We start from the raw sequence: 17,326 nt of genomic DNA, 5'->3' as shown, positions 1-17,326 counted from the left end.
AACATGTAATATCTCTCAGTTTATTTAGAACTTTGATTTCTTTCATCAGAGTTTCAGTTTTCCTCATATAGATTCTGTTCACATTTTGTAGATTTATACCTAAGCGTTTCATTTTTCAGCGCTAATGTAAATGGTGTTGTTTCAAATTCCAGTTGTTGATTGCCAGTCTATATAGGATAGCAATTGACTTTTGCATATTAACCTTGTACCCTGCAGCCTTGCAATAATTGTTTATTTATCCTAGAAGTTCTTTTGTTGATTCTTTGGGATTTTCTACACAGACAATGAAGGTCATCTGTGAACAAGACAGTTTTATTTCTTCCTTCCCAATCTGTGTACATTTTATTTCCCTTGCTTGTCTTATTTCATTAGCTAGAATTTCTAGTATGTTGTTGAACAGGGGTGGTGAGAGAGGCCATCCTTGCCTTGTCCCAGATTTTAGGGGAAAAGCATCTAGTTTTTCACCATTAAGTATATTAATTGTCATGCATACATGTAGATGTTCTTTATCAAGTTGAGGCAGTTCTCCTCTATACCTGCTTTGCTGAGAGTTTTTATCATGAATGAATATTGGATTTTGTCAAATGCTTTTTCTGTACCTATCGATATAAAAAATTTTTTTTATTTTTTATTGATATGATCATATGATTTTTTTTCTCTCATCTGTTAATGTGATTGATTACATTAGTAGATTTTTAGATGTTGAATCAGCTTTGCATACTTGGAATAAATCCCGCTTGGTCATGGTGTATACTTTTTATACTTTTCAGGGTCAATTTGCTATTATTTTATTGAGGAATTTTGCATCTAAGTTCATAAAAGATACTGATGTGTAGTTTTCTTTTCTTGTAGTAATGCCTTTATTTGGTTTTGGTCTTAATGCTGGCTTCATAGAATGAGTTAAGACACATACCCTCTGTTTCTGTTTTTTCAAAGAGATTGTAGAGAATTGGTATATTGGTATATATATTCCCTAAATATTTGATAGAGTTTGCCAGTGAAACCATCTGGGCTCGGTGCTTCCTTTTTTGGAAGGTTATTAATTATTGATTCAATTTCTTTAATGTAGACCTATTCTGATTATCTGTTTCTCTTTGTGTGAGTTTTGGTAGGTTGTATCTTTCAAGGAATTGGTCTGTTTAGTTTCAGTGGTTTATTAAATTTATGGGCATAGATTTTCTCACAACATTTCTTTGTTGTTATTGTTGTTAGGTGCTGTCGAGTCTGTTCTGACTCATAGTGACCTTATGTACAACAGAATGCCCGATCCTGCTCCATCCTTACAATCAGTGCTATGTTTGAACCCATTGGTACAGCCACTATGTCAGTCCATCTCGTTGAGGGTTTTCCTCTTTTATGCTGACTCTCTACTTTACCAAGCATGATGTCCTTCTCCAGGGACTGGCCCCTCCTGATAATATGTCCAAAGTATGTGAGATGAAGTCTTGCCATTCTCCCTTCTAAGGAGCATTCTGTCTGTACTTTTCCCAAGACAGATTTGTTCATTCTTCTGGCAGTCCATAGTGTATTCAATATTCTTCACCAACACCATAATTCAAAAGCATCAAATCTTCTTTGGTCTTCCTTTTTCATTGTCAACTTTCGCATGCGCATGAGGTGATTGGAAATACTTTTTAATGCCATTGGATCAGTTGTGATGGCTTCTTTTTCATTTCTGGTATTAATAGTTTGTGTCTTCCTTCTCTCTTTTTCCTTTTTTTCTTTCTTGGCTAGCTGGCTAGAGGTTTATCAATTTTATTGATCTTTCGAAGAATCAGCTTTTGGTTTTGTTAGTTCTCGCTAATGATTTCCTGTTTTAATTACATTGATTTCTGCTCTAATTTTTATCATTTATTTTATTTTGTTTTAGATTTTATTGTTCTTTTTTTCTCTAGTTTGCTAAGGTGAAAGCTTAGATTCTTGATTTTAGATCTTTCTTTCTTTGAAAGTGGTATATTGATGTCAACTTGGACTTTGTATCCAAAAGTCCTTGAAATGTTTGGTATTCCACTTTCCCCAACGCAGTTACTCAGGCAAATGACTAGATACCTTTGTGGAAGGATTGGGGAAATAAATACTGTGTACACTTCCCTTGGTGAGGCAGAGTTCTTTCTTCTGCACACCTAGCCTCTTCTTCAGTCAGTGGGTGTTAGCTCAAAGTTGACTCAAGTCAGGAAACCGGGCAAGGGATTATAACTTTTTTTTGGAGTGACTACCCTCAGCTATGTAGCTCTGGTGGCACAATGGTTAAAGCACTTGGTGCTAACAGAAAGGTTGGCAGCTTGGATCCACGAGTGGCTCTGTGGGAGAAAAGACCTGACATTCTGCTCCCGTAAAGATTATAGTGTAGGAAATCCTATGGGGCAGTTCTGCTCAGTCCTGTAGGGTCTGTTTGGTTCAAAATTGACTCGACAACAGACAACAACAACCCTCAGCTACCTTATCATCTATCCTTGATTTCTTTTAATTGTACAAATTAAGTAGTACTCTTATTGGCTACCCATCCATTTTACCCCTAGGGATGGCACATTCTATTTGTCACCTCCGTGACTCTGTGGTCCCCCTTGCTGCCCGTCCACCGTTGCCACTCATGAAGAATATCTTTGACCTGGCTTCTGATGATTAAATGCTGCCACCTGGACTTTATTGTTTTTGTACCCCTGAAAACAGTAAAGTCCAGGTGGCAGCATTTAATCATCAGAAACCAGGTGTCACAGTGAGTGGTTAAACACTTGGCTGCTAAGTGAAAGGTCAGCAGTTCAAACCCACCAGCTGCTCTATGGGAGAAAAATATGGCAGTCTGCATCTGTAAAGATTATAGCCTTGGAAACCCTATGGGTAGTTCTGCCCTATCTTACAGGGTTGCTATGAGTCAGAATCAACTCTTTGGCAGTGGGTTTTTTTTTTTTTTTTAAATCATCCCTGTTGCTCTCAGTGAGTCTCGCTCTGTAGTGGCCTTTTCTACCATAAGCCCTGGCCTGTGGAGGACCACCATTGAATGTCTCAGTAGTAATGGTAATCTTGCCAGTGCATTCCTATGGCTTTAGGAACTTAATCATCTGATGGGTTTTCTGACCTTAAGTCGCATGCCTACTTATCTGAGCCCTTTTAATCCTTTCTGCCATCTGTCATAGTAATTCTCAACCTCAAAGTCATTTTCAGCCTCATTTAGCCTAGGCTTTTGCTTTTTTTCATGTATTTGAAACCATACTAGAAGCAAATTTGTGTCATTTCCTGGGGTCGTTGTCAGGGTATTAAAGAGCACTCCCAAATGACATAAAAAAAAAAAACATACTTTCCCTTATATTCAACCTTATGTATTGGTCCCATTGATCAAGTACCTTTTATAACCCATTCCATGCATATTTTCCTGGCTCCTGCTGGTACATATTTACTAGATCTTACATTTGCAGCTCTTTTGGGTGTGGTCCCTTCCCTTCCTTAGCTGGTCCAGCATGTCCACAGCTCAGTTATGTTGTGACCTTACCTTTCTTATATGGTAAAACATGGGAAAGCCAGAACCTGTGTGAGGTGGAAATTATCAGAGAAGGAAAACTCAAATATTTTCCACTAATAGCAGTAGAAAATAGAAAAGTGGTAAGACTGCACCCTGTCAAAGGCAGAAGAGACCTGGAAAAACAAGGCAGTCCCATTGAGCTCCTCTCTCACAGGTTCACTATATTGTAGCCTAGCGGCCAGGAGAGGAGTGGAACATCTCCTAGACATAACACGTTGTCTCCTGGGGAAGAAGCTTCTGCATTGTCTCCAAGAAAGGGGAGATTGCTGGCAATTGATAAGAAGGAGAGGGTCACTTCTGCAGGTTCAGAGGGTTCAGGTGAATCTGGAGGTTCAAGGTTTTTGGGAGCATAAACCCAGATATCCCCATCCTGTGTGTCAGGATTCCAGTCTTTCCCTTTCGTTCCCTGATTTTGGCATAAATTTTTTTTTTATTGCAATTTTAATCTTCTTTGGAGCAACTCTGACCTGAGGTACTCGGCTGGGGTCTGGCGCTCAGCTTTTTCTGCCCTTCCACTGTAGGAGGCGAGAGCCTCTTACATGCTGCTAAGGAGGCCATCGGCTTTCACACGTAGCATTCAGTTGGCAGTTTATCACCTCAGCCTGTCATTATCTTTTCCAAAGTGTCAAACTTAGCAATAGCCACCTGATTTTATTATTCTTTTAGTCACTATTTCTCCCATAACTCTTAAACATCTAATACATAGCACCAGCTAAAGCATTCCTTTTCACTGATATGCCCTTTTAGTTTATCACCAATGAAAGCATTAACAATCGTACCAACTCATCGTCCCAGGCTTCCTGGTGCTGCACCTACTACCAGCAATGCAGTCCTCATTGCCAGCAAGGCAGCTAGTGATCCAGCTCCAAAATCGCATGTCAGTGGGTTCTTTCTGCAATCACTCCTGTTAGAGTTGCCAGATTAAGCAATTTTGAATACAGGACTCCAAATTATTTTTTAGTGTATGTACATCCCATGCACTATTTGGGAAATACTTAGACTAAAGGAATTGTTGGTTTTTGAACATCTGAATTCAAATACAGGATACCATCAAAGAGGGCCTTGGGATCAACATCTCTGAAAGGGAGGGGAGGGAAGCAAGAAGAGTGTGATGCAGGCTCAGTGACAGACTTGGCTGAGCCATGGGGAGCTCCAGCACTAGAATAGCCCGTTAGAGTAGTTCTACATTGTGCTAGGATATTCAGGTCTTTACACTCCTGTGTTGATCAGCCATTGGATGAGGAGACTCTTGGGTGAAATGGATGTCTTCGCTGAGGCAATTCCCAAGGGGGCCGACAGCTGAACATTGTTGTCTGCTCACAGCACTCCCAGTACCAGGGTCAAAAAGGGGGGATTTGAGTAGTGCATCATAGTGTCTGCCATATTGTATAGAGAAGTTAAACACTGAGCACAGAGAATAGATGATATTTAAGGGCCCTTTCACCTGAGCATCTATGATGAAGTGAAATGATGCATGTAAACTGTCTGGAAGAGACCATAATAAGCACCAAATGGTAGCTACTTTGATGTCTCTAAAACTTAGGCCCAAGAAAAGCTGTCCAGTTGGGGTGGTAACTTTTAGAGTAACAAGTGGTGTACTTCTACCACCAGATGGACATCTACCACCAGCGTGTGATAACTGCATCCCTAAGCATTGAGAACTTCTTTGCTGGGTGGTGGTCTAGGCTGGATTCTGCATACCCCCTTAGATACAGCTTTTTAAAAAGGAATGTCTTCTTAAAAGAAATGTTCAAAGTTAATTATTTTCACTTCCCAGTTGTAAGGACCAGATCCTTTCCTTGGAAATGACAGAGTGAACAGGAAAACAAATTCAGGAATGACTCTGGCATTTATGCTGTGATGCTGGATGAGGTACTCACTTTTTTCCTTTGGCCTCACTTTCCTCAACTTTGAGAAGGTTGGATCGGGTACCATCTAATAACTGTAAAATAATGATAAATAATTATTAAAGGCCCTACCTTTTATGATCCTATGATTGTGTACAGTGCCAGATGGTTAGACACAAATGTCAGATTTTAGGAATAATTTAAGCACTTGTGAACTCAATTTTTCAGGCTGATCATAGCACACTGCTTTGAGAGAAAAGGGGTGAGACAGAGAGATTAATTTCCTCCTAACTTTAAATTTTACAGTGAAATCACATGCAAGTAATGTGTTTGTCCAATTAAAATGCAAGACTATTTTCTTCTTAGACTTTTCTTTTTCTCTTTTTGCTTTGTAATATTTTAATTACAGAAGTCATCAGCAGTGCCTGCCTGGGCTGCCCGGTAAGAGAGACACTTTCTGGGGAAGGTTGTAAAGAAGGTCTATAAGTCAAGGCAGCACGTTCTGGGACAGTTTTTGTTGTTTTCCGTTATCTGGGGGTAATTTTATTATAAATTCTTTGTGTAAACTAAAGGGCCTTTTTTTGGTGATGTGACAATGTGCCTATGGACAGATTGGACCAGCAGATAAAAACTGTTGATATCATGTTCCGACCATTTCTCCAGCCCCAGGTAAGGTCCTAAGAACAACTGGGTTGCCCTGATCTACTCCAGGGATGAATTTAAAAGTAACAAATACAATTTGTTAAGAATTTTATCATTTTCAGAGGATTTCACATAAATTACTCCTCTGGCTCTCAAGAAAAATCAAGGGAGGTTGGTAATATTATTATCCACAGCTAACAGATGAAACAGACTCAGAGGGATTAAGACACTTGCCCAAATTCACACAAATCCAATTTGAAAATTTTGTTCTTTTTAGCCTAAAACATTTTCAGTTGACTTGCCTATGCTGATAAATGAGCAAATATTTATTGCATTTATTTGTATGTATACCCAGTTCTAGTTAGTAGTTCTGTGTGTTTCATCTTCTATAGAAAAAACATAATCCATTTCAGTGATTTTTTAGTATTCAGAAGGATCTAGCAAACTAAGTTTCCACAGAGAAGCAACTGATATAATTCTACTACGGTATTGTTTGAAGTTGCTATTTTGTCTTTTAAACATTACATGTACGTTAACAAAAGATAAAATCAATACACTTGTTTCTACATGTGATTGTGCTCAGCAATGATTATTTTATTTGACTAGATTAAAGTTAATTACAACCAAAAGACAGATATTCACCATTATTCATTTTTCTTTTTTGTTCAGAATGTGTAGTTACAGATGGGAAACTTATGCTGTTTAGTGATGTAACAGAAGGTCATCGCTGTATGTGAAGACTGAAAAGCTTCATCCAGCACTTCTTCAAACAGCTTAATATCAGGTGGTCATAGCCAAATGTACTCTGTGGATTGGGAAAATGACACCTGGCTCTTCAAGATCCTCTGCCTCATTGGGCTTTTTACCTTGTAACTCTGGAGGTGAGAAGACTGTGAAGGTGCCCAAGAGCAGAACTCCTCAAGCATTTACACACTTTGACCACAGAAATTTTCCTGTCATCACACCTGTGCTCAGTGATATGTGGAGACCATAACCACCTGCACAGCTTCAATAGGACTTTATCAGTTCAAAGGAAATGTTTTGAAATAGGATCTGGGCTAGCTTTGAGGGTGGGAGGGATAGTTTTATTTACTTTCCAGTAGGAAGCTATCTACATAGGATTAAGGAAGAATTGGAGAATTATCTGGTTTGATTCTGACACTATCAGAAGTACAGATACTTGGAAAGTCCTTTAAAGCAACTTTGGTTTCTAAGGGAGCATGTAAGCTGCTAAAATGATATTTTGACCTAAAAGCATTAGATTGTATTTTATTTTAGCAGTGAGCCCAGGACTGTTTTTTCTTTTTTAAAATCAAGTACTGTTTGCAAGAAAAAAATGAATAAAAACTTAATTCATTTCTCTCTCTAAATACAAACTTTCAACCAGGTATAAAATTACCCACTGCCATTAAACCTTGGTCCTGCTAAATTATTCTGGTATTACTCTGTTACTGTTGTTAGTTGCCATCAAGTCGATTTTGACTCATGGCGACCCATGTGTGCAGGGTAGAACTGCACTTCATAGGGTTTTCAACACTGTAACCTTTCAGAAGCAGATCACCAGACCTGTCTTCGGAGGTACCTCTGGGTGAGTTCAAACAGCCAGCCTTTCAGCTAGTAGTTGAGTGCTTAACCATTTGTAGTACCTAGGGACCATGCTCATATTAGTCTACCATAGCATTCCTTAAGTTTCAAAATGTTTCTATTAACAGGTGATAAAACCAAGACTCAGGAATGCTCAGAATGCATCTGCACCTAGTGAAAGTTACCGGAAGCTGTCCCCCAATACACATGTATGCAGTGAGAGCAAACTGGCTGAAAAATCTTTTTGTAGCATTTCCCCTACCTAGGTCCCCTTCCTGGCTGCAGGGTTTCAGTGATCTTTCCCAACTTCCTCTCTATCTTGGTGGCCCTGTCTGGTGGATCTCAGTGCTGGGGCGAAGGCTGTTCAAGGAACTGAGTTGGCAGAAAATATATGTAAGCAAGGACATATAAAGACTAAGTTAAACTGAAGTCACTCGTGGTATCCAAAGGGACATTACAGCTTTAAAATGATGTTAGGAAACGAATAACTCATTAGCTGCTTTTGTTGAGGGCCACTTAATTTTATGCTATTCTCATCCTTCCCCTCTACCAAAAACTCAAACCATATAAAATGATGCTTTCTAGTCTGGAAAAAAAAAAAAAAGAAACCCACAAAAACAGGCTCTAGTAAATAAGCCCTCCTAAGAATCAGGCTCATTTTATATTCCAGATCAGGGGTTGGCAAACTTTTTATGAAAAGGGTCAAAAAGTAAATATCGTAGGCTTTTTATGGGCTATATGGTCTCTGTTACAACTACTCAACTCTGCCCTTGTATTACAAAAGTGGTTATAGACTACTATAGTACATAAATGTGGCTGTGTTCCAATAAAACGTTCTGTATTAAAAATAGGTGAGCTGGCTTTGGCCCAAGGGCTGTAGTTGGCAAACCCCCATTGTGGCTGGTAACCACAAATGGTGCCTGTCTTAAAGATGCAAAGTGCATCCCATGGTTCTAGCCAGGTTAATGTTCACTCATTATTTAGTACTCTAATCCATAGCTGTGGTAGAAAGTGTGACATGGGGGATTCAATGCTTATGATCTATAGCCGAAAATCAACATGATCAGAAGTTGATAAGAACCTGGAAGGGCCTGATTTTGTTTCATCAAGAAACCTGAGCAGGCAGCTGTTCCTGGCTTTTGCTAATCTTGGAACTATGATCAGGAGCTGAGGGTAATGGCCATTCAGGTGCTGTGGTGGCAGGTGCAGGTGCAGAGAATAGTAGTAAATTATGAGCAGTGTGATCTCTTAGCAGCCTTAAGGGTCAGTGCAGTTTCCCAAGGAACCAATATAAGTCATCACTAAGGAATTCACTGCTTAAACAACCAGGCTTATCAACTTAAGGGTAAACTTATATGTGGTTAAAAAACAAAGCAAAACAGATGCATAAATGAAAGTTGTAACAGCCAAGAATCACAGAATTTCCTACAGGTAGAGGAAATCTTACCAATTATCTCAGCCAGCCCTTTCATATTACCGATGGGGAAACTGAGGTCCAAAGAGGGAGAAGTGACTTAATCTGCTGGTTTGTGGAGGAATTACCAAACCTCAGCCATTTTGACTTCCAATCCATTGCTCATTTCCACTAAGGAATCTGAATTAAAGGGGCCCACTGGCCGTATAAACACGCATGTCGTAAGATTATATTCTAAGTACCTGGCAAACCTTAAAGACAGGTTTTCTGCTGGGATGGAAATGGTCCCAGAGAACACCTGAAATTTATCAGGGGGACAGCATCACATCATTGGTTTAATGTAGCTGACAAAAACCTCACAGGGTAAAGCATTAAATGGCCATCTTCCCACGAATATAAATGCTGGTCTCTCATATTGTATGATAACATGGCAAGAACAGACTGGGAAGTTCTTAAATTGAAGTTTGCATTGATCTGTTTCCCTCCTAACAAATCAAAGGCAAATGTTATACTCATATCTTTGGTGTCTGTGACATAGAGGATCCCTCGGGCAATGAAGGCATTGCCGGCCTTCGATTTGGGGTACGTGGTGTTGATGTGTTGCACCACAGAGAATGTCCTTTCATCCAGTTTTGCAACAAGGATGCTCGAGCCATCCACACTTGAAGCATAGATTATCCAAAGGCCCTCCTCATCTACAGCCAAGTTGAAGTAAGTCTTGGAATTTGCAAAGAGGTATTTTCTATCAAAATACAAAGCATTTTCAATCTTCAGAGTTTCAGATGTTTCTTTGCCAAATTCAAACCTGAAAAATATTTTAAAAAGTAGGTATGAGCCACTATTTTTGTGGACAAAAATAGTTAGACTGTGTTTAACTTGGTAAGATACCACATACATAACTAGTGGCATAGACAGACCACGTAAAAAGAGCTCTGAATCTTGCAGGTGAACTTTTTATTTAAAAAATTATATATATATATATATTTGTTACTTGGGAGATCTTACTGATGCCTGAAACAATCTTCTTGGTTGAGTCTTTTCGTATGAGAAAACTTGCTGAGACTATTCAACTGTCATTAACAGGATAGGATTGAATTTCTAAGAAAACATGTTTGATTCAGCAAACTTGGCACCATTCTGAGAAAAGGCTCAAAGGCAAAAAAAATCTAAGAATTGTGTGGTGAATTTAATATAGCCAGCAAGCCACTCCAAGTAAGCCGATTTCTCTCTCTGCCCCTAGAGATACGCCTTGGTCTTATTGTATGAGACCCTTCAGATTTTCTGTTCCAGCCATGATCTAGTAATGGGTAGTAGACTGCCAGAAATAACTATAAAACTGGACAAAATGTATGAACTGTTTTCCAGCATTGGACGACAGTGCATGGCTGCGATCCATGGGAGAAGGGAATCACAGGAAGTGAGCTCCAAAATCACTCTGGTTTTCTGCCTGGGCACTTTCCAAACCTTAGCACTGGAAATTGGAGCCCCAACACAGAACAGCAATCTCACCAGACAGCAGAAACAGAGATTGGAATTTGTAACTACTGAGGTGGCTAAAATATGTGGGCAGAGGATTGGAGAAAAAGTGGCTGCATGGAGAAGGAGCTCCACATATCTGCAAAGGGTTCCCGTAAGTATTTGGCTAACCACTAAGCTGCATATGCACAGTGAGATTCTGACATGCCTGATAGAGAAACTACTGGGGAGCTGAGGACTGAATAGACAACCCAGAGGGTGCAGTGTGCAGAGAGGCTGGAGTTCTGACCAGCAGAGCACAGCCACCTCACCAATACCCTTAGCTTTCAGGTGAGACAGACCCCACGTAGGCCATTCTTCAGGAGTAGGCTTCTCTAGACCTGCCCTAACCGAACTGAATGAACCCAGTGCCGTCAAGTCGATTCCGACTCATAGTGACCCTGCCCTAATAAAGGCTAAAAAAGACTTCCTCTTTAAAGGACAACAAAATCCAAACTGTCAAATGTGTTGCATCACAAAGTCTAGCTCACAATACGATATTACTAGACATGTAAAGAAGCAGTAAAATGAAAGACATCTCCAGAAAAAATATTCAATACAAACACACCCAGAAATGACACATAATGGAATTATCAAATAATGATTTTAAAACAATTATAAATATATTAAGTGATTTAAAGGAAGGGATGGACATAACATCAACAAAGAACAAACTAAAAAAAACATAAATTCTGAACTGAAAAGTATACTATCTGAAATTTTAAAAATTAACTGGACACACTTAACAGTATATTGGAGACAACAAAAGAAGCGTCAAAAATCTTGAACATGGGCAATAGAAACTGTGACTTGGATATAATATCAAGCAGCCTAATATATGTATATTTTGGGTCCTAGAAGGAAAGGAGAGATCAGAACATTAAAAAAAAAAAAGACTGAAAATTTTCCAAATTTGATTAAAAAAAAAAAACAGATATGAGAAGCTCAACAAACTTCAAGCAGGATAAACACAGAGAAAACCAAAAATAAGGAGAAAATCTTAAAAGCTGTCAGAGAGAGAGAGAGAAAAAGATGTAGGGAACAATGGTAAGAACAGTGACTGACTTTTTCTCAGGACCAGCAGAGGCCAGAAGATGAAACATCTTAAACTGTTAGAGCAGAAAACTTGTCAACCTAGAATTCTATATCCAGCAAAAATATTCTTTAGGAATGAGGGTGAAATAAAAACATTTTCAGATAAATAAAAGCTGGAAAATGTTACTAGCAGACCTGCACTACAAGAAATGTTAAACTTCCAGCCAAAGGGAAAGAAACCAAATGGAAACCTGGATTACACAAAGAAAGTAGAACACTGGAAATGGCCAACGTGTGGGTAAATAAACTTCTTTTCCTGTGTATTTTTAAAAATACTTTCTTTAAAAAACAGCTGACTGCTCTGAAGGGAAGCAGCTATTCATACTGCATAAGAATGGTCACGGGCAGATGGGTTTGTATAGAGCTGTGCTGCTCAGATGTCAATGTGCATGTAAGTCACCTTCGGATCTTGTTAAAATGCAGATTCTGATTTATTAAGTCTGGGATGGGGCCTAGGATTCTGCGTTTCCAACAAGCTCCTGGGTAATGCCTGTTCTGCTGGTCTGTCAATAACACTTTGAGCAGAAAGGATATAAGAACAGTAACTAGCTTGTGTTAAAAACAGTTAAGAACAGAACAAACAGGCAGTGGTTAATAGTGATGTTAAAGAGAACGCTTTCTGGAGTCAGGATAAATTCACATCTAAGTGTCCACACTATTAGCCATATGACTCTGGGAGAATTACCTCACTAACCCTCAGGTGACTGGTGACCCCCTGAAATCCCTTCTCAAAGATTCATAGAGCTGCAAGTGGCCTTAAAAAAGCATCTAATTCAACCCTTTGATTTTACAAATGAAAAGGAAAGTGACTGCCTCATGAACGTAAGTGGCAGAACCAGAGTGTGAACTTAAGTTTTCTAATTCCAAGCTTGGTCCCCCCCCACCCCATGCTGAAATTTAAAGAAAAAAATTTCACAGCATTCTAAATTAAGAAAAAAGTCACCAGCTAAGAAGTGGTGTAGACAAGGCAGCAAAGTCATGGCTGTGAAGTTAATTTTCTTGTCAGGTAAGTGGCTGCATAAATTAAACTATAGCATGAAATCTCATGCTCCTCAGATCCCGGAGGCTCTCTGATCTGGCAAACTCCAAGTCATGATTCAAGAGGTACCCAGGAATGAAAATTCAGGGCCACCCTGGTGACGCAGTGCTTAAGAGCGCAGCTGCTAACCAAAAAGCAGTTTGAATCCACCAGCCGCTCCTTGGAAACTATGGGGCAGGTCTACTCTGTCCTATAGGGTGGCTATGAGTCGGAATTGACAATGGCAACAGGTAAGAGAAAAGAGAGACACCAGAGGGCGCAACTGAGCAGCAGAAGAAATGGGAAATGTGTGGATCTGTGACTGCATTTGAGCATTACAAACTCGAAACCAATTAAGAAACCTTGAAGTAAGTTTGAAAAGAAACTAGAGAAGAGCAAGGGCTTGGGAAGGCCCTGCCTGCCTATCTCAGGTCACAGGAATTCTTCTCTGAATGCTTGGAATTTAGTACTGCCGTTTGGCCCTTGTCTGGTACTGGCACCCAGCTGCTCTCTTTGATGAGGCTTGTCCTTCCCAGCAGGAATAGGGTCTAATCCAGCTCTGCCTGTCCTTCATCTCTTAGCCTGTGGCCTGGCATACAGCAGGGCTCAATACACGTTTTCTAACCAGTGTGTCACACACATTTAGCTTCACTAGAAGACACCCTTTCTCAGAACAGTCCTCTTTCTGGGGCTCATTCACCCCAGCTCTTCCCTGTAATCCCTCCACCCCCATGCAACAACAGCCTTATATAACAGCAGCAGGATGTCACAGGATAAAACAAGGAGAAAATGCATAGGAAGGAGCATGTCATAGGAATGATGGCTTCTAAACTAGCACAGGAGGTGGATCAGTTGTCCTTTTCTACTAGCACAAGACTCTGCCCAAATGAGGTGGTGGAGAGATGTGGGGATGGTGGGGGAGTTGGGTAGAGAGGGATGAGAGGCAAAGGAGGGACACTTGCAGCCACAGCTGACACCGTGTCTTCTAATGTAGCTGACCTAATTGTACATTACACTAGGAAACTCATCCCCATCCTAAACTAAGAAGTCAAATGGCGAAGAGGTAGTTAGGGTGGACCTCGCTAAGGGCAGAGGGCGGATGAGGAAGAAAGAGAGAAGGGACCCAGTCTTTCCTCAAGGTCACCGTCTTTTGTTCTGAATGACCAGGACCACGGCCGGGGTGGCTTAACCAGTAAGCAAGGTATGCACAGGCTCACTTGGGTTTACTTACTAATCTGTAGTGCACAATTGGGTGAAAGTAAGCCCGTGTGTACCTTGATTATTGGGTAATCTGTCCCTGACATGGTCTTCATAAGACTGGAATTACAGTTTCAGAGGGGAGCAGAACTGGAGGGACTCAGAGGCTCTAGCCATCTTTTTATTTAGTTGAAGATATGGAGGTCCCAGGAGGTGATGGCCATTGTCCAAGGCCATACAGTGAGTAGGTTGAAGAGTTGGAACCAGAAGTCGGTTCTGACTCTCAGTTCATTGCTCCCTGGAGTATCCCTGCCACCCTCCCCCCTGTCCCCACCACACACATGCAAGCACTAACTTTTGATTTGCCCAAGATGAACTGCTTCTACCTCTAAGGCCCAGAGCTTGATTTCTTGAGCCATAAAAACAAAACCAGCGATTTTTGTGGGGAGCTAGGCAGGCTCGACTGCTGCCCTGGGCATAGTCTACCCAGGTAACCCCATTCCTTCCCCTTGGGAAGGCAGAGGGAGGAGAGTGGTGGTCTGGCAGGGGTGCCATCAGGACAACAGATCACTCTGAAGGCAGAGGTGCCTGATGTTGGGTTGCAATCCCTAGGCTTCAATGGTGCTAGCTGTGGCGTGATATTCTTCACACCCAAAGTGTTTCAGAATGAAATTGGTCTCAGGGAGCAATATTTTCCTGCCACAGGAAGTTCTGGTTCTGGCAGATGAGGATGAGAAAGGTGCAGCCTCTCACCACTCCAAATCTACTTCTCCCTGCTCTGACCATGTAGGCTTATGGGAGGGGGGGATACAGGGCTTACTCACCTTGTGTCTGGAGTCATTTGGGCAACAAACCCTGTCAACCTCTAGCTTTGTGCCTGACCCTGGGGATATAAAGATGATGCAAACACAGCCCCTACCTCTGAGCAGCTCCCAGGGCTCCAAGGCTACATTTGACTCACCTTACTATGGTGTTGTAGCCGGCTTTGTGGTAGTAGAGAGTGTTGTTGTAGACAGCATGCCCACAGCCTTGGAAGTAATACGGGAGCTGGATGGACATGTAACTATTATTCAAAAGCGAGGGCCAGTCTTTGAATTCCTTCACCAAGATGCCTGCAGGAAGGAAGCCAGGAAAAGGCTGCTGTTACCTGCCACCCAGCAATCACATCCTGGGAATGAGCCAGGGAAAAATGTAAAAGAAGGACAGTAGAGAATGAGATATCCTCTACTGGCCCTTATCCAGTGTGAAGGGTCTCACTCCCAAACTCAAAGCCCAGCTCTTGTCTATGGATTCCCGAAATGTTGTTCAAACAATATTTGGTTTGTTCCTCTCAAAAGAACTATGCATCACCCCTCCCTGCCTCAATCTACATTGTCTTCTGCCAGAATGACATAGGCCTACCAGGGAGAGCAGGTACTTGGCACTTGTGCAATCAGCTCCTGCCTCCTCCTGTGCTCCCGGCAGCCACTGTGAGCTCACAGTACTGCACCACTCTTTCCCTCCAAGCCTCAAAATCCTCCTCAGCCAGTAATCTGAGCAGTTACTACAGCCAATCAGAATTAGCCTTGGTAAAATGAGAGAGCACACCTCAGCTATTGCCAGTGAGTCTAATCTCTGTCCAGTAAGTATTGCCAGACATGTTCTAGAACAAGGCCCCGCTACTACCATTGGATCATACCCCTTTGGGGTAGCATGACTAAGGTCATGCTTAGGTTCAGTCCAATTGCAAAATGGCACCTCACCTTCCTTCCCTGAGGTGTCCATCCAACTGAGAAGGATGGCCAAAAGTACTTTCCTGAGAGTGGGCCAGCCTTAGGTGTAGAGTGCAACAACTTTTCTCTAACAATTCCTCCACATTTTGGCTTTGAGATTCATAACATCTGCAGTCACAGTGCTATTTGTTTACTTTTGGATACTTTGCCTAAAACTGGAAAAGCTTCACTAGGGGTGCCTAGTCATATCCCTGTGATCTGTAGGCATACCAGGGTATTCAACCAAGAAAAGTATGAAGTCCATTCATTTATACTTTCTAAAATAAAGGACAATTCTACTAAACCAATTAGGTTTAATAGGGATTTTAGACACAGAAATACAATAAGGAGGTGGCAGCATTTGAGAACAGTTATAGATAGAAAATTGCCACCATTTAGAAAAATATAAACCAAACCAAACCCACTGCTGTCAAGTCGATTCTGACTCATAGACACCCTACAGGACAGAGTAGAACTGCCCTGTAGAGTTTCCAAGGAGTGCCTGATGGATTACAACTGCCAACCTCTTGGTTAGCAGCCGTAGCACTTAACCACTATGCCACCAGGGTTTCCTAGAAAAATATAATGAAGAATAATTCATAAGATGGCGGAATAGACATACGCTTCTGGTGAGCCTTCCTACAACAAAGGCCCAAAAAAACAAGTGAAACAACTATGTTTATGACAAGCAAGGAGCCCTGAACATCAAAGGCAAAGTTAGAAAATGAACTGAGGGGCACAGGGAGGAAGAGACAGTTCAGAAGTGGAGAGGAGTTACTGGACCTGAATCGCCAGGAGACCTCAGGCACCATTCCCGGGAGCAGCTGCAGCGGGCTGGTACTAGCGCTCAGCCACAGTCTCCTCAGGGAGAAGCAGCCAGCCACACAGCTTACTCACACCTCTGGAACCAGAGAAGAACAGCGCTCGGCAAAAGCTAAGTGCTTGTGTATATTTTACCGCCATCCCCTGCTCCCAAGCCGGCTTCAGAGGCTGACTTCCCTGGGCCTGAGATAGGCCCTTTTGAGCACCACAGCCATCCTCCTGACCTTGGAGAAAGGAATAAATTTGCAATTTGGGAAAAAGGTAATTTACCAGCTCCAATAACGTGGGAAGCTCAGGACAGAAGCGGCTCCTGTCCAGGCATAAACGGTCCATGGACTTTGAGTAACTTTCCCCTCTGCATGGACCTGTGTAGGCCTATTTCAGAATGCTCCCTTGTTGGCAGACTACCACTGTTTAAGCTGTGTGGTGGAGAGGTGGGTGTTTGATGTTTGACATTGCTTTGCCTATTAAACAAGGTCCTCACCTAGCCACATCAGAGGCCTAAGGACTGGCGGCTCCACTCAGGTCACCCAGCCACCCGTGACAGGGGTCCAAGGATAACTGGTACCTCCCAGTCCTTATGACCAAAAACATTGGGTGCCCATGGTCCATCTGCAGAACCCACCCACCTGTATGCTCTAGGGAACAGGGACATACTTTCCTCAGAGACACTTGGGGGACAATTCTCAGCCCCTGCCTTGTTCAGAGTGTGACACCCTGCTGCAGCCAGATACTGGTACCTACACCAATCATCTCTGCCCCCTAAGGCTGTAGGACAGAGCCTGTGCCACACACTTGATGATCAGCTACCTGGACACCTGAGCTGAATTCATACAAGAAAAGTGAATGGACTCCTAGGCTGATATACATGATAATAGCTCCAACAATCTGGGGACAGGACATCAGAGCTCCAAAGGTGAAAAT

General features: G+C 41.7%; 1 protein-coding gene across 1 annotated transcript in view; it reads right to left on the bottom strand.

Annotated features, from left to right (window-relative positions):
* Positions 1 to 7,195: 7,195 nt before the first annotated feature.
* Positions 7,196 to 17,326, bottom strand: part of GLDN (gliomedin) — a 134,077-nt gene continuing 123,946 nt past the window's right edge. The window contains exons 9-10 of the mRNA XM_003420522.4: positions 14,791 to 14,941; positions 7,196 to 9,809 (exon numbers count right to left, since the gene is read on the bottom strand). Coding sequence (XP_003420570.1) covers positions 9,332 to 9,809; positions 14,791 to 14,941 — 629 coding nt within the window. The 3' untranslated portion in view covers positions 7,196 to 9,331. The remainder of the gene's footprint in view (positions 9,810 to 14,790; positions 14,942 to 17,326) is intronic.

Source organism: Loxodonta africana, chromosome 12, assembly GCF_030014295.1.
Source record: "Loxodonta africana isolate mLoxAfr1 chromosome 12, mLoxAfr1.hap2, whole genome shotgun sequence".
Taxonomy (NCBI): Eukaryota; Metazoa; Chordata; class Mammalia; order Proboscidea; family Elephantidae; genus Loxodonta; species Loxodonta africana.
The sequence above is the reverse complement of the archived record's forward strand: the minus strand, read 5'-3'. Positions and strand labels throughout refer to the sequence as shown.